The sequence below is a fragment of the Athene cunicularia genome (assembly GCF_003259725.1).
Source record: "Athene cunicularia isolate RWA chromosome 12 unlocalized genomic scaffold, athCun1 chr12_part1, whole genome shotgun sequence".
In the NCBI taxonomy this organism is placed as follows: Eukaryota; Metazoa; Chordata; class Aves; order Strigiformes; family Strigidae; genus Athene; species Athene cunicularia.
Window position 1 is genome coordinate 11,997,865 of NW_020799116.1, and position 19,331 is coordinate 12,017,195.

Below are 19,331 nucleotides of genomic sequence, written 5' to 3' on the forward strand. Positions count from 1 at the left end.
CAGGTGGGAACGGACCTCTTGACCTTCCGCATTGTGACAATCATTTTTTCATAAAATTATTTCACTTGTTGCAGCTTCTGATAATTGCATTTCACCCTTTCACTCTGCACCTCCAGGAAGAGCCTGGACTCTTTCCAGTTTGTTTCTAAGGGTGCATGTGCACAGTTCACACTAGAGCTGATGGTGTTGTATATTGGGTAATGGAAGCTCAGTATTTGCTTCTCATTGTTGGGGTATATATGTTAATAGATCTTTTAACAAAGAAAAGCAATTGTAATCATATTACTTACATTCGTCAAAGTCAGGCAGAGATAAGACCGCTTGAAACGTGGTCAGCTTTACTGAATTATTTTTCATGTGTATGAATACTAAATAGAGTGGAGCTATTTCCACTGAACAGTGGATTAGTACTTCTGACAGCATCAAAATCCCCGGGAAGCTGCTTCCTAAAATGACTTCTAAGACCTCTATGAGAAATATGAGAGTATATAACATCCTAAACAAACGGGCAACTTCGTCTTTGACAGCATCTGTAGACTCCGTTAGATTTTGTTGTTTGAGTGAGTTTAATTGCCTCTGAGGCTGTGTCCAGGCAAGCTGTGAGGACATCCATAATTAACAGCTGACCACAAATTAATCGAGATCCACCTGCAGAAGTGGAGAAAATTGCTTTTGTCTTGTAAGAAAAGAAACATTTAGTCTGTCTTCTAATATTCTGTTCTTGTTTAGCCTCTAAATTATATTCTACGTTTATCCAATTGTTTCTCACATCTTAAATACAGATAAAACCACAAAAATTGTGGTTTTGAGACGTGACCGGCTGGCAGTGCCCTGTGCTGTGCTCATGTGATACCACTTACAGTTTATTCAAAACTGAGAGATTTATTTTTTTTTTTAAAAAAGTCTTCATAAAGACCTGTGTACTTCCCCCTTAAGCTCTTGGTGCTGGCCAATAATCTGAGCACCATAAGTCTCCCAAGGTCTTAATTAAGAACTCAAATGAGCCTGCCAAAACCGAGCAGAAGTGCTACGCAGGGCAGACAGTCTGTGCCCATCCCCAAAGGAAGGTTTAAAGTAAAACCTGCAACTTCATAATGACCTTTTGTGTAACAATTTCATACAAATGTATTCAGCCTGCTTCCAAATTCTTCCAGTTAAAATGAAGTTGAGAACAAAAATAATAGAGAAACCAGTGTATGGTGTATTTGAAACATCGCTACACTGCATTTCAGTGAGGCTTAACATGTGCCTGGCTAATTAGGTGCAGCGAAGCTTGTGTTCTCACAGTGTCGGGGTACCTTTTTGTAGTCCTTTCCTTTGCATTCAGCTGTTCAATACATTTTCTTTTTATGTGCATTTCAACTCAGTATAATGAGGCATTGTATAAGTCTTTTAACCCATTTTTTTTTGCTTAGGATGCTAGAAGAGGTGATTTGCTGAAGAGAGGTGGTGGCTACTGTGAGGCTCAGAATTGCTGCATTCATTAGTTTACTCTTCAGCCCCAGAGTTTGCATTTTCATCTTTTCCCTAAATTTCACTGTGAGATTCTTTTCCTTTCTCTCTGATATCTGTGCACGTTGCCTCCTTCCAACAGGGAAGACATTAGTTCTTTCCCTTCTTTGAGAGCATTTTTAATGGACTTTTTTTTTTTTTTTGCCACCCTAGATTTCAGGAGTACACAGTTTGCTGTACAATAAGCCTGCAGGAGCTAAAATTGGGGATTTTGCCTTGATGCAGAGGGGATTACCGTAAGGCAGCTTCTTAGCTGTCCTTGTTGTCTTCTGGTCTGCGACCACTTCAGAAAATGGAATTTTTTTGCTTTCTGTGCCTCTTGATTCTAGCTCCAGAGATTATTAAAATTAGGAGTCTTTCTGCAAAGTGTTTATATGTAACGTTAATAATTTAAAAATGTGCAGCTGTTTAACTGTGCGCTTAGCTGTGAGCAGATGTGCTTGTGTCCTTTGCCCACAGGGCAGAGGGAAGCCAGCCGAGCTTCAGCTCCCTGGTTAATCTGGGGCTCTATGGGTCTATTATCAGCTTGAAGTAAAGTTGTCTTGGCAGCTAGTCCCAAACATTTTAGCTTTACTGCTTTGTCGCCATGCTGCATTTTGTGTCCTAATTGACCACCTTGCACTGTCTTTGCTACATTTTTTTTTTCTAGCTTGCTACAGCAGAAAACATTTGAAAGTGGGCAGCATCTCGTGTAGGTGAGCTGTTGGCAGCAGCATAACTAGGAGGGATAGGGCTGAATCTCACCATGGATAACATGTAGAATTTTTTTTTTCCTCCTAATTGTTCTTTGTGTGACACTGGGTACTAAGTATATTATTAGGGGAAACCTGAAGTCCTTGACCTCTGGCATTTCTGAACTCGTTCTCATGCTTCTGCTAAATCAGTTCATGTTTGAAAATACTTTCCATTTTAACATGAGTCCTTTGCCTTCAAGCACTATCTAGGAAACTGCAAGTACTTCAAAGATAAAAAGTAATCAAATAAACTTAGAATAACCCCTGAATATTACTGCTGTTAATGTTGTGCTTTTGGGCAAACTGAAAATAAACTGAGTTTTAGTAAAGATTTTTTTATATAAAACTTTTTTTTTTTTTTTTTTTTTTTTAAATGCTCCATTAAAAAGAATTATTTTTTCTCTTTTGCAGCTCAACCTTTCCTATACTGGTGTGCTCGCAACATGTCCTTCTGGAGCAGTATTTCCTTTAACCTGGCTGTCCTTATGAACTTGCTTGTGGCATTTTTCTATCCATTCAAAGGAATTCGAGGAGGTACCAATAATTAACATACAAAAATATGTGAACAAATAAGGTATAATGAGCCAAATTCTGTCCCCCACTTGAGTCTCAGCATCCCTCTTTACTTCAGTGAGGATAATAGAACAGAAATTAGTTTGGGTTTTTTTTTAATTGCCTTGATTTAAATCATGCTGCTATGACTTTTTCTTGAGGCATTTATAAGGAAAATGTAGAGCTGTGCTTTTTCCTAAGGGAAAAAAACATTATCGAAGACAGACATCCACCTTTAATTGCTTGACTGTTCTACTTTGTTTTAAAGTTCTGTAATTAAGTATTGAACTACAAATGTGAGAAATGTTAATTTGTTGTTTTCTTTGAGCTTGTGTTTCATTAATGCCATTTTCCACAAAACTTTTGGGGTGACATAGCACTTCAGGAGGCCTCTGAGTTATATTCCCCTGCGTGGGCAGGGGAGGTGTGTGGGAGCAGTGACCTGCCTCATGCTATCAGAAATCGATGGGGGATGCAGAAAAAGAGCCCGTTTGGCCTCTGTTACTGTCTCTTCTATGAGTCTTTCACCCTACAGGCACTTAGAGCAGGGATTGCCCAAGGGAGGGAGGAGGAGTGTGCCGGCTGTGTCCCCGGGCTCAGAGCAACCGGCCACTCCGAGGTTCCTTGCCATCGGCGGGTAGCGCCTGGGCTTGCTATCACTTCTAAAACAAAGCATGGGTTAATGCATATGGTTCATGGGGGATTGCACAATCCTGCTGTAATAGGTCTCACGGAAGTCGCTTTTGATCCAAACAGCGTGTTTGTGTGACAGCAATGATTCTTAGAGCCAGTTCAGCAAATACTCCTGGTAGAGTCCTGATGAGTTTCCGCTGCTCTTCCTTAGATCCAGCCTCTCCCAAGAGATGTACCCCAGGGCAGGTCAGAGGGTGGAGCCACGTCAGCAAGAATCTGCAAACTAGAGGAATATTCTTGTAAATGCCTCTATCATGTTTATCGCTTGCAAAGCTGGTATAGAGGCAAAGCCTGGGTAGGAGCTTCTGCCATTTCCCTGTCAACTGGAGTAAATGAGGACCCCAGCAGTAAAACCACCTGGAGAGTGATTCATGTTCAAGCCTTCTCTTCCCTTCCTTTGAGATTCATAATGCAACAGGGCCAATTAGATGCTTATCTTTTCTGATCGAACTTTTCTCTGCCTCTTTCTCCTGTTCATGGCTAGCTACAGAACCCAGAGACTCTGCAGCTCAACAATAGCAGTAACTTGAACGTAAGGCAGTTATCAGCTGAGCTCTGTGTGTGTGGCGTAAAAGCCACTTCACCCTTTTTGCATCTCACCAGTTAATTTAGATTGAGGAGAGCCAGAGTTTTGTCCAAGTAGTGGTTGATAGCACCTTATGGTCTCAGAGGGGTTAAGGCAGTGGGCATGGAAAATAGTGTTTAGGGGTTCTCTGTCCTGATAAAGCCTGTGAGAAGGTACGGGATATTTTAGACCAAATTCCAGTGTTCCTGAGAAGGCGAAGAGTATAGTTACCTTCTGCAACATCGGGCTGTGGTACCTCTGCGTCACACCCTGGCAGCAGGCTGTGGGGCTCCCCAGATCCCGTTCTGGCCGGCAGTTTGTTAAAAGGTTTTTACAAGTACAAAGAGCAACTGAATTTTCCATCTCTAGTTTCAAAGATCACAAGTTAAAATGTAAAGGTCTGTATTTATGGCTGCTAGGAAAGCTGGTAATTAAATGTGTGTGTTGAGACTGCAAGTTGCAAGACTGGAGGGATCATTTGGCATTTTGAAGATGCCCTACCCTACATATTTAAAATACCTTATCAGGTAACTTTTTGATAAAATCTCTTCCTCTAGTTACAATCAAAAAAGAAAAATAAACACATACATGTGTATTTTATATTTAGCTTTAGGAAGAAAAGAGACTCTTGAAAACAGACCGTTTGGGGGAAGTTGTCAGTGTCTTGAATTGCTCAGACATGGTGAACTGAGCATCTGATTAGCATCTGACTATAGCAGAAGCTGTAAAACTTCTGACTAGAGGAGCAGGAATGAAACTGGGTGCCTGGAATTTGGTACTGGAATGGTGAGAATTCCAGAGAGAGGGGGAGAGTTTCCTACCAGTTACATGTTCCTCCTGCCCACAGCCCTGTAATGGACTCCACGTGCCCACAGCAAGCCTTTGACGTTGGGTTGGGTGCAGACAGTTGATGTTGAGTGACTGCTGGCTTGGTGAGCTTGGATTGCTAAGGGCAAAGACTCTGCTCCCAGTCTCTCTTCATCCCCAGGAAGGAGAGACGAGCCTGCGCCCTGAGCCCACCTCTTTCCTGGGGGGTTCTCCCCTGACCCAGGTCCCCCTAAGGTCTTGTGTTGTGGCACTGCATCCCTCATGCTGCTGGGCAGCCTGAGGTGTCAGGCCTTCCCAAGGTGGGTGTTCCAAGCAACAGTTGAGGACTTCATTAACTCTAGTTATTTTTGTAGGCCTGCTGGGAACTGCTGAAACTTGTGAAAGCAAATAGATTCCTGTGCCATGGGTGGCTTCATAATAGCTGAGATGTTCAGGCACCTGTACAGGCACAGGCAAGATCCTTCAGGATCTGCCTCTCACGGCAATTCCCAAGTCATTCCTAAATAAGCTTCTGTACACGTTTTTCTCCCTCCCCTCTCTGTGGTGTTTATCATTCCCATTCAGGTGACTCTGTTTGGAGCTCTGCACCTTTTGCTGTTTGACAGCTCAAGTAGCAGTGGCAGCATTGCTCTGGGATCCCAAACTCCCTTCAGACAGCGGAAACATCTGTTCAACTTTACGCTTATTAAGTTTTAATTTCCATCTATCCTCTGCTGTCTTTATTAATCTACAGTGATTTGGAACAAAATTAAATGGCTGCTCATGGTAGTCAGATGAGAGTAATATTTCCTAAGCCTTCTGGATTTGGGCAGGGGGAGGAAAAAGCTCTCCGTGAATATCTTGCCAATAAGACACAACAGTCCTCTGAGTATGTACTTGCAGAAGGGCTGAAGAGTGCTATGAAATTTGGGGGGGTCTTGCCTTTTTGTCTGTTGAGGAACCAGTTGCTTAAAAGAAAAACTTTTTTTTTAATGTCAGTTTTAAGAAGGAGATGTCTTTTATATTCTGCATAAACTCAGGGTAAATGGTATTTTTGGCAAAGTATTTTTTTATGGCTCTCTGAGAAGTATATTTTTAGCAACACAGGCTTGATGTTATGTAAGCAGACAGTCTCATGGGACAGTCTAAATAGATCCAGAAATAGCAAGAGATGACAAAAACTGGTACGAGGTTTTTGACCAAAAGCATAATAGGAGAATCTGCTGTGAATCTGGACCTGGAGGAGTATGTTGTCTGTCTTCACCTACCCATTCAGTGCCTCTACAGAACGCATTAGCAAACTGCTTCTCCTTTTCAGCATTCAAGGTGTTTAAGTAATAAACACTAAAATGAAGACTCCTGTAATACTGGTGCCTGTAATTTACATAATGCTTTAGTAACAAGTTTGTAATTAAAATCTGCTGAAGGCATTGGGCTCATATGTTCTGCTTACTGTTTTGAAATCAGTAATGTTGAACATGAGGCTTTATGATGCTCCACCAAAGATAAGATAAAATGGCATTTATTTTGTTATTTTGGTTTTGTTTGGCTATACAAAGTACTAAAATGGGTCTTGTTTTTTCCTTTCCACCTTAGGTACCCTGGAGCCCCACTTGTCAGGCTTGCTATGGACAGCTATGCTGATATCTTTGGCCATCGTTATAGCTCTTCCCAAACCCCATGGCATCCGAGCCTTAATCGCTTCTACAATATTACGACTAATATTTTCAGTTGGTTTACAACCTACTTTATTTCTTCTGGGTGCATTCAATGTAAGAATCGAGTGGGATTTTTAAGTTCTCTTGCATCTTATGTAAGGGTTTCTTACTTGCTCGTGAAGGTGTCAGGCAAAAATAGCCTGGGACATTGTGGTGGAACTGGCAGGAGGAGTAATTCCCTCTTTGGACTGTTTCTAGCAGAAGTGCTTTGCTGTTGTTCATTTAATCCTGGTTCCCCAGGCTGGAGACCTCTAAGGTTTCGCTCAGTTTTGCCACAGTCTAGAAACAGCTCCCACCCCAGCCAGAAATGTAAAGAAGTCTCTGTGGCCCTAAAGAGCTTGGTTACTCACTCAAACCCGTCTCCTGTTCAGTGACTAAGCTGCAGTATTTACAGAGTTGTGTAAGATTCACTAAACAATGCATTTCCCAAATGTCTGTCTGCACTCTACCTGCCAGCCAAAAGCTGACACTAAGCAGTTTTGCTACAGCGATGTGTGGACTGAGCATGTAAGCTGAGCCACCGGAGAACTTCATTAAAGCTCAAACCAGGATACTTGTGGTCTCTTGTGGCGCGTGAGCCAAAAGGGTTTCTCTCTGAGTGAGTCAGCAGGAGCCATGCAGAGATGCGCCTTCTCAAAGCCCTTGCCTGTGGTACGAAGTGCCCAGCTTTCAAGTGCGTCATCTAATAGCACTCCTTGTCTTCAGAATGTGTCACTGAGCACCGTGCAGTCAGGGGTGCAGGGGGGGGATGCTTACAGGTAATTGCAGCATTTAGCAGGTTCCAGGTAAGTTGAAGGTAGCTTTCCTTTGGCATTGATGGCTGGTTCTGCACAGGAGGATTACTGGGCACGTGATCCAAGAGTGAATTGTTGAGGGAATGTGGAGCACTTGTTTATTAGCGAGTAATAGGGGATGTTTCAGAAGTATAAGGGTTGCTGTAGGCTAGAGAGTTATTTGACTGCAGAAAGTGATGTGTAGAACAGGCTTTGGTGGTTCTGGGTTTTTGGTTGGGTTGTTTTTGGGTTTTTTTAGGAAGGTTTACCTTTCGCACCAGGGAGTGTTTACTTTCTTGATGCCCTTTGACAACAAGCTGGAGGCAAGAGTCAGTACTCACATTATATTAGACACGTGCAGTTTTAGTTTTGGCTCACCGTCTCAGCTGTGCAGAGAACACAACAGAAAGCGGGTTTTGACAGATGTATAAAACGCTGTCGTGTAAAATGCTGTCATGTAACAGACAATTCAGCATGGTGGTTGATACCCTTATGGAGCTGAGTTACCTCCAGCTTTGAAAGATTGCCTTTTTTTCCTGAAAGTCACATGTTGTAACTAATTTATGGTTAATCTTTCCTTAGGTTTGTAATAAAATCATTTTTCTGATGAGTTTTGTGGGTAACTGTGGAACCTTCACTAGAGGATACAAGGCGATGATCATGGATGTAGAGTTTCTTTATCACCTGCTGTACCTTCTGATTTGTGCTCTGGGACTCTTCGTACATGAATTCTTTTATAGTTTGTTGGTAGGTATTTGTCCTCAGAATGTTCTTCTGTCTACATGTTTGTAAAGTCCCATCTGGGGCACATCTAGATGTATCATACACCGCTTGCTTTCTATTTTGCTACTGGGAGACTTGTACAGGCACTCCTAAGAACTGTACGCTGGAGATTTTGCTTGGGAGAAGTTGCAGTGGGAGGTTATGGGACTCCTGCCACATCTCTTCCTCCTGATTTGTACGGACAAGAGGAGACTTTGTTGTTGCTCTCAATTATATTACATGAGGCATGTTTAAGGTTAAATTTAGTTAAAATTGCTTGCTACAGTAAATGTGTATGCAGTTGCAATGAAGGTATTTAGCTTTTCCCCGTGTCTGTTACTCCCTGACTTCTGAGGCATAGGTTTTCTGGGTTAGATATATTGCCTGTGACGCTGCTCTGACATCCAAGATAATAAAACAATTTAAAATGTCATGACTCTAATACACCTGGTGAAGGTTTAAGCCTTCTTAAGGTCATGTAAAATCTTACATGAGGAAAAATAAAATAATGGGAAAATCGAGCCATGGAATCGTTAGCTGCACGGTAGGCACTGCTGGAGTTACTGTGCTGTGAGGGAGAGGCACACAATCCAATCTTTACAACGGTTTACTCCGTTACTGTCAATAACTGTAACGCAGCGTCCATGCTTTGTGAGCCGTTGGTTAACTATGGAGTGTCTCCTTAGCTGTAGCTAGACTCCAGACCTCACACGGCTGACACGGATGCCTGGCATACATGGTTTGTTTTTTTTTTTCCTGTTTGGTGTGGAATTCATCTTGCACAGCACAATACTTCTAAGAATAAGCACTGAAGGAGTATATCTAGTGTTGGTGGAGAAAATGTGTCACTTTTAAAGTAAACCTTAAATCTCATTCAGAAGACTATTTTTGTCCCTTTGTTGGATGCTCGCTACATCCTCTGGTGACTGAATTGGTTATTTTCTATATTCATGTAGGTCCAATTTCACAAACATGCATTCTCGCACTGTCAACCAGCATAGCCAGTAACCTGCTTGGGCTGTGTTGGTGCATTGTCACAGACCCAAGGGAGTGAAAAATGCAGGAAACGTTTGTAAAGAAATTGAAACAAAGAATTTAGGGAAAAAATATTGCTCTGTTAATTCCACACTCTAAGACTTAAAGGAAGCAGCTAATTGCACTTTGAAGTGAGCTGGTTTGAGATTGTGATGGGGCAGATAGTACTATAAAAAAGGGACAACAGCTTTATGTTTAAAGCAGGCACTGTACATCTGGCACTTTTACAAGAACACCTGCCCTCATGCCAGGCAGGGACTGCTTCCCAGGCTGCTGCTCAGGACTGGAGTCTGTGAAGTGCAGATGAAGAGGAGGCTACAGCTGCCTCCATTCCTCATGTTTCAAAGTGGATGACACAAGACTGGTACAGTGAGGGTGAGGGACCCCATCTCCCTCATCTCCTGCTATATTTTTCTTTACTATATGGCAAATTTCAGAAAACTATAAAAAGGCCAAACCAAAAGTGCTTGAAATGCTCTTTAAAACATCAGATTGGTATTGTTAACATGCTGCCCCACGTTATGCCAACACTTAGCATGCCACCAGTGGTACTGGTAGGACATGTGAGAAACAGCCTTTGCTCTTGTCTGCTGTCCCTCAGCTCTTTGACTTGGTGTACCGAGAAGAGACCTTGCTGAACGTCATCAAGAGCGTCACTCGCAATGGGCGTTCCATCATCCTGACTGCCGTTCTCGCTCTCATCTTGGTCTACCTGTTCTCCATAGTGGGGTACCTCTTCTTCAAAGATGACTTTATCCTGGAAGTCGACAAGCTCCCTAATGAAACGTTATTGCCAGGTTGGTACCAGCAACTCGTTTTGATGGTTTCTGTTGAAGAAAGTAACGGGCTTTTGTTGCCCAGGGCATGCTGAGCGTCTTCCACCTTTTGCAAGACATATCGATTACCTCACCAGTTTGACAATTTCTTCCTTACAAAGGACACTGTTTAAATAGAGAATAAAATGTAAAAAAACCTCTTAACTGATAGGGACAAATGGATACCCCAGCATTTTTACAAAACGCTGCAATCTGCTGGAGCACCAAGAGGTATGGGGAGAAGGAACCCCTGGAGACAGCACTTGGACTCTTCTGCACATGGCTGAGATTTCTCCCCTCACTGTTTGCTTAAAACAGTTGAGATTATCTAATTCATCTACACCTACTCCCTCTCCCAGTTTAATTACAACCAGACTTAAGGTAGGTCATCATGGAGAAGGCTCTGCACTGGGACAATTCACTTCTGTCTCCGTTTACCAGATCCTGAATGCTTATATTGGCTTTTAATGGTGGGGTTTGGTTTCAACGTAACAAAAATTAATATTTTATCTGAAATAACAGACTGAATATAAATGAAGGGCATCAAAGGGCGTCAAAGAGATGCTTCTGTGAAGCAGAGGTTTATCTCTCTAATTCTGTTTGGTCGTAATTTTATACACTGTATTAACCTCCCTCAAAAACTTGCTACGATTTAAATTCTGCAGCAGTCTTCTCCCTGCTGACCTTAGATTGCTTATTGTAAGTGAAATTTTTTTTTTTCTTTTTCCCCACCCTGCATCATCAAGCTATTAACTTGGTAGGAAGCACAGAAATGAAATTTGTTAGAGGAGAGGTTTGGGGTTTGTCTTGTTCTGTTTTTGGTTTCTTCTCTGACACTTCAGCTATTCAGACAAATATTATTTGACATTGCCACTGTTTTTTTTAATTTTACGGCCAACCCTGTGAGAGACCCGAACCTCACTGACCCTATCATTTCACATTTCCATGCAGCTGGAGAAATGCCAAAAACATCTTACTATGTGGCAGTAGGTTTGTTCTGATGCTCACAAGGCATTGAAAGGCAAGTTTTCAAGGCACCTCCAAAACTCACTGTGCGCTATAATATAGTAATTTCAGAACAATTTCAATTACTCAACTTTGGAGGTGATGCAAAATAAATTCACAACTTTGGTCTTTAATACATAGAAATAAGAATTTTATGTTTGAATTTTAAATCACTGAATGTGTAAATCAAAGTGCTGTGCTTTTCTAGACCCTAGGATAATATACGTTCTAAATCTGCCTTGTAATTGCACACTGAATATGATGGGGTACCTTAATATCTGAGGAGTAATCTTGCAAAACGTTAAACTATCCATTTGATTCATCACCTTCTGTTTTTAGATCGCACAGAACCGGGCGAGACCATGACCGGAGAGTTTCTCTATTCAGATGTATGCAAAGCAGGTAGCAGTGAAAACTGTTCTTCAATCATTCCTTCAGATCGTAAGTATCTGCTGTTGAATTCATACCTCACACCCTGAGTTTTTCTAGTCAAGTATCTTAAATTTTAAAAATATCCTTTTAAAAATTTCCGTTCAATAAATTGGGGAACAAAGCTATCGGTATCTAACTTGAAAAAGGATTAATTTGGGCCAATTTTATTACATGAAGTTATTAAATAGAAAAACTTATAAAATGCACTTGGATAAACCACCGTCATATTCCTAAATTTTCTACCTTATCAATTTGAGAAGGAAGTGATGCAGTTTACTTCTTTGCAAAGTTTATTATTTTAAAATATTAGGCTATTAAATGTGTTTTCAGAGGATAATACCCTGTGAAATACCGAGCAAAACTTTGTTTATTGTCAGCTATTATTCTATCTAGCTAAGGAAACTTTTTAATATCATGGCAGGAAGTACTCAATGGATTAACTCAACAGGGTAGGTTTGGGGGGTTTTGAGATCGAAAAAGTGCCTGCAAGATATTACTTGCAGCGTAATCGCCATCCTCAGATTGGGTATTGATATATTTCAGGTTTATTTTCTAGAAAATGTAATTTACTTCTTGGAGATTTATGATGCTGGCTGTGAAAGCCAGACAGAACATCACTATTTCTCTTAGAAGTGGAGCATTTATATGGTCAGATGTTTCAAAGGTCAATAATGGCCACGAGCCCCTGCTCGCAAGAGGATATGGCTCTGTTTTGTTCAAGTGTCCTCTTTGATCAGCTGAGATTCAACACTGATACAAGAACAGCTGCTTTATTCTGCTCTAGGAGGAGTGTGCTGCTTTGTCTTTATACACTCTGGCTGCAGAAAGGGAAACTCCAGAGATGGTTTTATGTCGTAAATAATCAACCTGATACGAGGGTCTTATGTGGCCGGGGATATTAATGATGCCCAAATCTTTGGCCATTTCTCTGCCATCTTGGGTTTTGGCTATTTCTGGATTGCACGGGGATTTGGGCCTTTCTAAGGCTGTCTGTGGGAAGGTGGGATCCGCTCATGAGCATTTTTATGATGAAATGAAAGTCATGAGCCTTTTAATGTGTACAGGGAGAGTATATGAGATTAGGTAATTAATTTTAGCAGTTCTGCAACTGAAACAGTGAAGTTGGAGGCTTCCGCCAAATGGAGAGGGGTCAAAAAAAGTGTGTTACTTTTTCAGTAAAATGCTGTTTCCATAAGCAGTGATATTTTAGCCATTTGAAAAATACGAGTCGAAGTTGCCATTTTGAGTGCAGCCCAAAGGCTGTGCAATCTGTTAGGCACCAAGGGAGAGTGTAAGAGGCAACACTTTGTCCTCTGAGCTGTCAAAAAGCTATGATTCTGTATAAACAGGCATCTGGTGATCTGAGCTATGCATGCTAACAGAAATGGAAAGAGAGATTTAACCAAGTCAAAGACAGCAGTACAAGCACACAAGAAAACTCTGCTGGTGGGGCGGGAAGGGCAGGCTGGAGCCAGAGCAGAGACCCACTCCCACAGTTGGCTCTTCGCAAGAACTAAGGGGGTTTGCAGCACTGGTCGGAAATCTGGCAGTTTTTTCAAACGGGAGAGATAGCATAACCAGCAGAGAATGGAGAGAATTATTTAAAACTGATCTTCTTGCCTTTGAAACATGTCTTTGCTTGCTGTGTTAATAGAACTGATTGCTGAAGAAATGGAGGAAGAGAATAAAGAGCATACGTGCGAGACATTGCTGATGTGCATTGTTACTGTACTGAGTCATGGGCTGAGGAGTGGGGGTGGAGTAGGTGATGTGCTCAGGAAACCATCCAAAGAGGTAAATTATCACTGAATGGGGGCGGAAGAGTGATAACCATGTAGGGCTGGGGATCTAATTCTGCTGGGGAAAATGCATATACACTCCCTTTAAAGAGATGTAGGATACATTGCAACTAAAAGGGACCACAGTTTCTCTCTGTGTCGTGTAGTTAAATCTCTGTAGAATGAGACTAAACAGCAGCCAGTTCAAACAAGCATCTACCCATCCGTTTTCTAGGGACTTTTTAGCTTGAGGGCTGTCCAAAATGGGGCCCAAAGGAACAGAGATGGGATAGCCAACAGTCTGTACTTTGGGAGTTCAGGATCTGAAGTAGTAAGATGAGTACAAGCTGGTGAGAGAGTAACATGAGGTAGCAGAATGAAAATGTGGTGAGAGCTGATACCATGCTAGTGGCATGAGTTTCTGTGGGGAGCGTCGCTAGGTAAGGTGTGTGAAACAGGGAATGGGTGAGGGGACAGGGACCGAGGCAGGCTGGAGGCTGGGACTGTGGGAAGGAAGGAGGGTGGTTGTTTGGAGCCATCATCAGAAAGCCAGGACCAGGCAAAGCAGCAGGAACTTTTCATAATACCTGTTTGAGTCTTAAGCTGTTCTCCCTCATGTCATTCCCCAAAACCACCTTAGGGGCTGATGGAGCAGTCTTGGTCAGTGATTGCTTCTCTGTATTGTCTGCAGTTTCAAAGTGTGTTCTAATATTTAGCCTTATTTTCAGCTTACAATGGTTTAAAAGTTACACAATTCTTAATAAAAGTTTGGCACCCAACTGGCAGGATGATTCTGAAAATGGGGGTTATTTGTGTATTTAGGCCTGCAATAAATAAGAAATGGGTACTGGGAAGCCCAATCTGATGTCCACGTACATGGTTGTTAGCATAAAATAAATTAATACTCCTAAATTCCAGGAGAAGACTTTCTGGTCTGGAACTGTATTGATACAGAGCTGATTAATACAAGGATAGAGTTTGGATGGGCTTGCAGGGCAGGGGTGAGAACAAATTTCAGCGTGTGTGAAAGAGAAGAGGACAGACTTGGACACATTAAGGAGAAAGAGCGACTCCGCAGAGATCGCGTGCTGGTAGCTGACTAATTTGGCTTTTCTTCCAGTAAGCATTTTAGTTTCACTTAATGTTTTGAGCTGTAGGTTATCATTGGAGAGCATCAGAAATGGAGATTCTAAAAGGAGGGGTTGTGGGGCAGTGTAGTCTGTTGCTGAACTGAGAAAGGCATGGTGAGGGCGAGATGTGCATGTATTTGAGTTGTTAATGATCAAAATACGTATCTTGCAGGAACCTCTCTTTGCTGCTAGAGTGATATATGATCTGTTATTCTTCTTCATGGTCATCATTATTGTCCTTAACCTGATTTTTGGTGTGATCATTGACACTTTTGCTGATCTAAGGAGTGAAAAACAGAAGAAAGAAGAAATCTTAAAAACAACTTGCTTTATTTGTGGTAAGTGTAGAAACACACTTAAAAATAAGTCAAAGTCAGATAGCTGCAAACTCGCATGAAACAGGAGTCTTGTGTTACTGGCGGATCCTACCTTGCATTCCTCAGCTAGCTGATATTCTTGGGTACCACGTGCATAGGAGCTTGGCAGCAGGAAGAGATGGGGAGTGTATGCTCAATATACCATTTTTCCCTAAAATCCTTAGTTTATGTTTCTCTTCTGCTTCAAAGATTTGTTTCCTACTGGAATGGGAGAGATTTTTATAAACGGTTGTTTTTTCCAAAGGTGCAGACTGTTGAGTAGTGGCTGTGAAAGTGTTTCCCATCAGTAGAGTGGGAATTAATCTGCCGAGCCTTCAGGGCCAGTGTGGTTTAATGACATGGTCATGCAGAAGTTGCATAACACACAGACTGACAGAAGTAACCTTTGGAAGTCTGCTGCAAAGCAAGTGTTGCTTTTGGTATCGTTTTGCCTAAAAATAGGAGGTGCGTTACGAAATCCAACAAACTGATTGCATACAAGGTAGCTACCTTTTTTTAACTGAAAGTTTTCTGTTATGTATCAGTATGAGCAGTGCTTGTTATGCCTTCTGCCCCCTTCTTGCTGCATTGTGACCATTTCTTGGAGACTTTATCCCTTTACTCAGTGTTCATTTAAGAATGATTGTGACTGTTTAGTGCAGCAGACTGTAGAAACAGGTTTTGTTTTTAGAGCTCATTTTCTTAGTACCAGTTTGTAAATACTAAGGGTTGTATATGTGTCACTCTTGTAGGTTTGGAAAGAGATAAGTTTGATAACAAGACAGTCACATTTGAAGAGCACATTAAAGAAGAGCACAATATGTGGCATTATTTGTGCTTTATTGTGTTAGTGAAAGTAAAAGATTCAACAGAATATACAGGACCAGAAAGTTATGTGGCAGAAATGATCAAGGTGAGTTTGGAGTTTTGCCTTTTTTTCCTAGATAGACCAATCTACTGGCATATTTGGTAAATATAGTGATCTGTATTTTATTTATTCTGTCGTCAAAAACTTGAAGTGAGACTTTTTCTACAGTAATAGGCTCAATCCAATGCCTTCCCTTTTAGAAGCTTCTTCTAAAGAGAATATACTTAAGATGTTCTTGGCCAGGTAACTTGATAAAAGACGTTGTCTTGATGGCAGCACGCTGCAGGGGGATGGTGCAGGCAGGGGCAGTGGTGGGAGCCGACGTGTGCTGCCACGCCGCAGTCACACAGCGATCGGCGCCTGCGTACCTGCACCTTCTCACCTCTGACCCGCTGCCGTGTGTTTGCCAGAGCCAGCCGTGACAGCTGGGTGGGCTCCGGGGCTTTCAGTCAGGTCAAGAGGAGCTAGTCTGGTTTGAAAACTGATGTTTAAGGGAGAATATTTTCAAGCCAGTGGAAGTGTCTGAAGCACAACAAACAGCTTATAACCCATCCCAGTATAAATATCTTAAACTGACTTGTAGGATTTGTTGTCATATGATTTTAGCTTAATATTGTAAGAAACTAAAATTAATATCTATTCAATTGTCAGGCCTTTTAATGAGAGAATTAAAAGGCTCGTCCCTGCCAAGCTGCAGGTTCAGAGCTCCTGGAATTAGATCCTTAAACCCCGGTTATTAATTTGTGTGTCTTCTGGCTGGTTAGCAAAGGCTCCTTCTGATTTACAACATTTCAATTATTTCTTCATTTGCCTTCAGGCAAATAAATAGCAGGATACTTTGATTATTTGTCTCTAGGGTGTTTTTTTTTTTTGCTGCAGAGGCACAACCTACCTTTAAGTGGGCAATCTGTCATGGCCCGGTCAGTGTGTAAATCCCACCAAGATCTCTGAGGTTAAACATGTTACTTTGGGGTCACTACAATGTATGTTCTAGTTCGGGATCTCTGCCTCTGTAATGAGGGCTTAAAGAAATCTTGTGAGCAGTCACCTGATACAGGATTAGCACAGCGAGATAACTTAGTACATCACTGCTGCTTTCTGGTCCGACTGATTATATTGCTCCCTTTTTTTACCCCACTACAACAAGCATTACTTTAGGGGGAAGCACCGTTTGTGTTGAGTTAAAGCTAGTTTTTAAAAAAAGTTTCAGTTAACAAACAATTTATTAACAAATTATTATTTCAGATTAACAATTCAAATTAGATAAGAACCAAAAACTAGTTATGGGATATGTTTGCAATAAATGCAAAAACTGGAGAACTTCTATTAGAATTCCCTTTCATAGAAGTGTCAGCAAGGGCAAATTACTCTGTATTGAATGGGAATATGGATAAATTATGCATAGACCAAGTGTCTCATACAGATGCAGTTTTATATAACTGCACTCTAGGTAGAGGTTTGGAATATGTCTTGTAGTTGGTGGTTTTTTGCATTTCATGAGCCAGTTTTAAATTGCGAACTAACAGCAGGGTCTCACTGCCATGCTGTTGAAAGCGTGGTGTAACCGTACGAGCCATGGAATAAGAAGTAAATTTGATTTGCACATCAGTGGTGTGCCACGACCCAGCACAGGCATGACCGGGGCAGCTGCTGCCCTGACGCTCTAGTCCTCAGCGGCATTTTGCAGTCAACATGTTCCTTAGGACTGATCTGTCAGAGCTTACTCTGAAAATCAAAAGCAATTCTTTCCATCATCCTTTAACATTGAAAACATTCTTTGCTGCCCTAGAAAATCTGCGTGTAAAGCATGGTGAATATATTTCTTTACCAGACCTGTTTTAAATACTTCTGTAAGAGTCAGAAATCCTTTTTATTTTTTTTGCCTAAGGTGTACCTAGGAGTAACTTGGGGCATGTTCATCTTTTACTCAAGCCTTCTGTCGTTGTCCCATGAATGTAGAAGCACAGGCAAAAGCCTTAAACATGTCAGTGGTTCCAAAGATTGAGAGTCACCCGTGGGAGGTGATGTTTTATTTTGTTCTTCATACAGAGGACGAATGGAAACCTGTGGTTGCTTAATGTCTGCAGCTCCCAGATTCTCCTGGAAAGCCTGCTTGTGTCATGGTTAGATTTAAAAGGGATTTTCTCCCCACATTTTCAGACTGAAGGTGGCACTCTAACATCTTTGATAATGACAAAGATGGGGTATGTCTGTTCCATGGGCTGTTATGCGGTACCATTGTTCAGCTGCAATTTATACCCATTTTTAGTAGTTGAGGGTAGGAAGCATAATGTGCTCAAAACCATACTGTGATCTCAGAATACACCTCAAATATGCTTCACCTTTGCTCTGACTCCCAACAGAGTATCTTTAGAAAACTTTGGGATTTATGCCTTTTGGCAATAGTGGAAAAAAAAAATTAAAAAACTGACTCTGCCATTTAGTTAAAAAAAAAAAAAAACAAAACAAACAACCAAAAAAACACCAACCAAAAAAAACCCCAAAAATCACCAAACCCAAAACCATGGATTCAGGACACTAAAATTACATACACCATCAGCTTGTGAGTTGCATCCAGTGCTGCTTCTACAGTGCTTGAAAGATATTTTAAGCACTGTGGTATCAAAAGAATCCTGGACAATTTCACTTATGCCAGTTAGTGAATATTCAGAAGCTTTAAGAGTGATCTTGAATTTTGATGTTTTCTTGTCTAAAAATAATGTGTGTAGAAAGGCAATTTTAAGGATATCCACCCTACTGGAGGTGGCAGAGCTGAATCTTGCCCGTAGAAGTCATCTTGTAGCCTGTAGGAATCTGACCCAGCTTAAAAAAGTTGTAGCCTTGAAAATGAATGGCTAATTCTTTAGCGAATTTTTTTTATTTCTTCATAGATAGAAGCTCATCGAGTTAAAATGCAGTGTGTGGCAAGAAGTCAACAGTTCAACCTGAGAACAGAGTTTAAGGTTTAGAAGTAGCGTGAACACAGTAAGCCTGATCAAAATAACCATTCCAAAAGCCGGTGATCTGACAAAATCTGGAATGCTGTACTGATAGCACTGATTTGTACTTCCATAAGGTTTGTCTGGTACAGCTATGGGTCTGTTAGTGCTTGTGACCTCAGGTTGGTTTTGCTCAAGCTCCCCCGAGTTTGTGGAGCCCATTACGTTTGTGTCCCCCCACGTGGGAAACAGGGCTGCAGTGGTCTTGTAGCTGCGAGCCCAGACTGTGGATAGGAGGCCTAGAATTCATCACCAGCTTTTCTCCCTGTAAATACGGATAATAATCACTTTCATCAGTAAGGTGAGCGTGTGCCTGCTGTGATATGTGATGTAAACCGGGATATCTTAAGAATCTTTGCTGGGAATCACTAGAGCAGTGCTAGGGGGGAAATTGCTAGGGGTTGCTGGTTCTGTTTGATGTAGAAGCTGAGCTTGGGTACACACCCGAGCTGCTGCCGTGACTCATCTGCTGTCCTGAAGTCCTCACCAGCCCTGGCGAGGTTGATAACCTCGTGGATTTCAGGAGATGGCATGCAGAAGCAGCTCACCTTTGAAATGCATTCTTGAGCCACCTCCTAATATCTGTTTAGTAGCACACACATTACTGTAGGATGTGAGAAAACATCTAGTGCCAGAGATGGCCTTTAATTCCTGGTGTTTATAAAGCCCTCCTGATGACCTAACTTCTGTTCATCCAGCTAAATCACTGCAGATGTGCACTTAAGATAGTGAGGCTTCAAGATGGATCAATGTCTTTTGAAAAGTGTTTATCTGGAAGGTATGCTAATGGTGCTGCA

The 19,331-nt window shown here is 41.6% G+C and overlaps 1 protein-coding gene across 12 annotated transcripts in view; it reads left to right on the plus strand.

Annotated features, from left to right (window-relative positions):
* ITPR1 (inositol 1,4,5-trisphosphate receptor type 1) overlaps nucleotides 1–19,331 on the plus strand; it is a 182,818-nt gene that overhangs the window by 149,700 nt on the left and 13,787 nt on the right. For all 12 annotated transcript variants that reach the window (XM_026857342.1, XM_026857345.1, XM_026857344.1 and 9 more), the window contains 8 exons: nucleotides 2,658–2,780; nucleotides 6,460–6,635; nucleotides 7,937–8,101; nucleotides 9,753–9,948; nucleotides 11,311–11,412; nucleotides 13,058–13,197; nucleotides 14,484–14,649; nucleotides 15,420–15,580. In XM_026857342.1, the coding sequence (XP_026713143.1) occupies nucleotides 2,658–2,780; nucleotides 6,460–6,635; nucleotides 7,937–8,101; nucleotides 9,753–9,948; nucleotides 11,311–11,412; nucleotides 13,058–13,197; nucleotides 14,484–14,649; nucleotides 15,420–15,580 (1,229 nt within the window). The remainder of the gene's footprint in view (nucleotides 1–2,657; nucleotides 2,781–6,459; nucleotides 6,636–7,936; nucleotides 8,102–9,752; nucleotides 9,949–11,310; nucleotides 11,413–13,057; nucleotides 13,198–14,483; nucleotides 14,650–15,419; nucleotides 15,581–19,331) is intronic.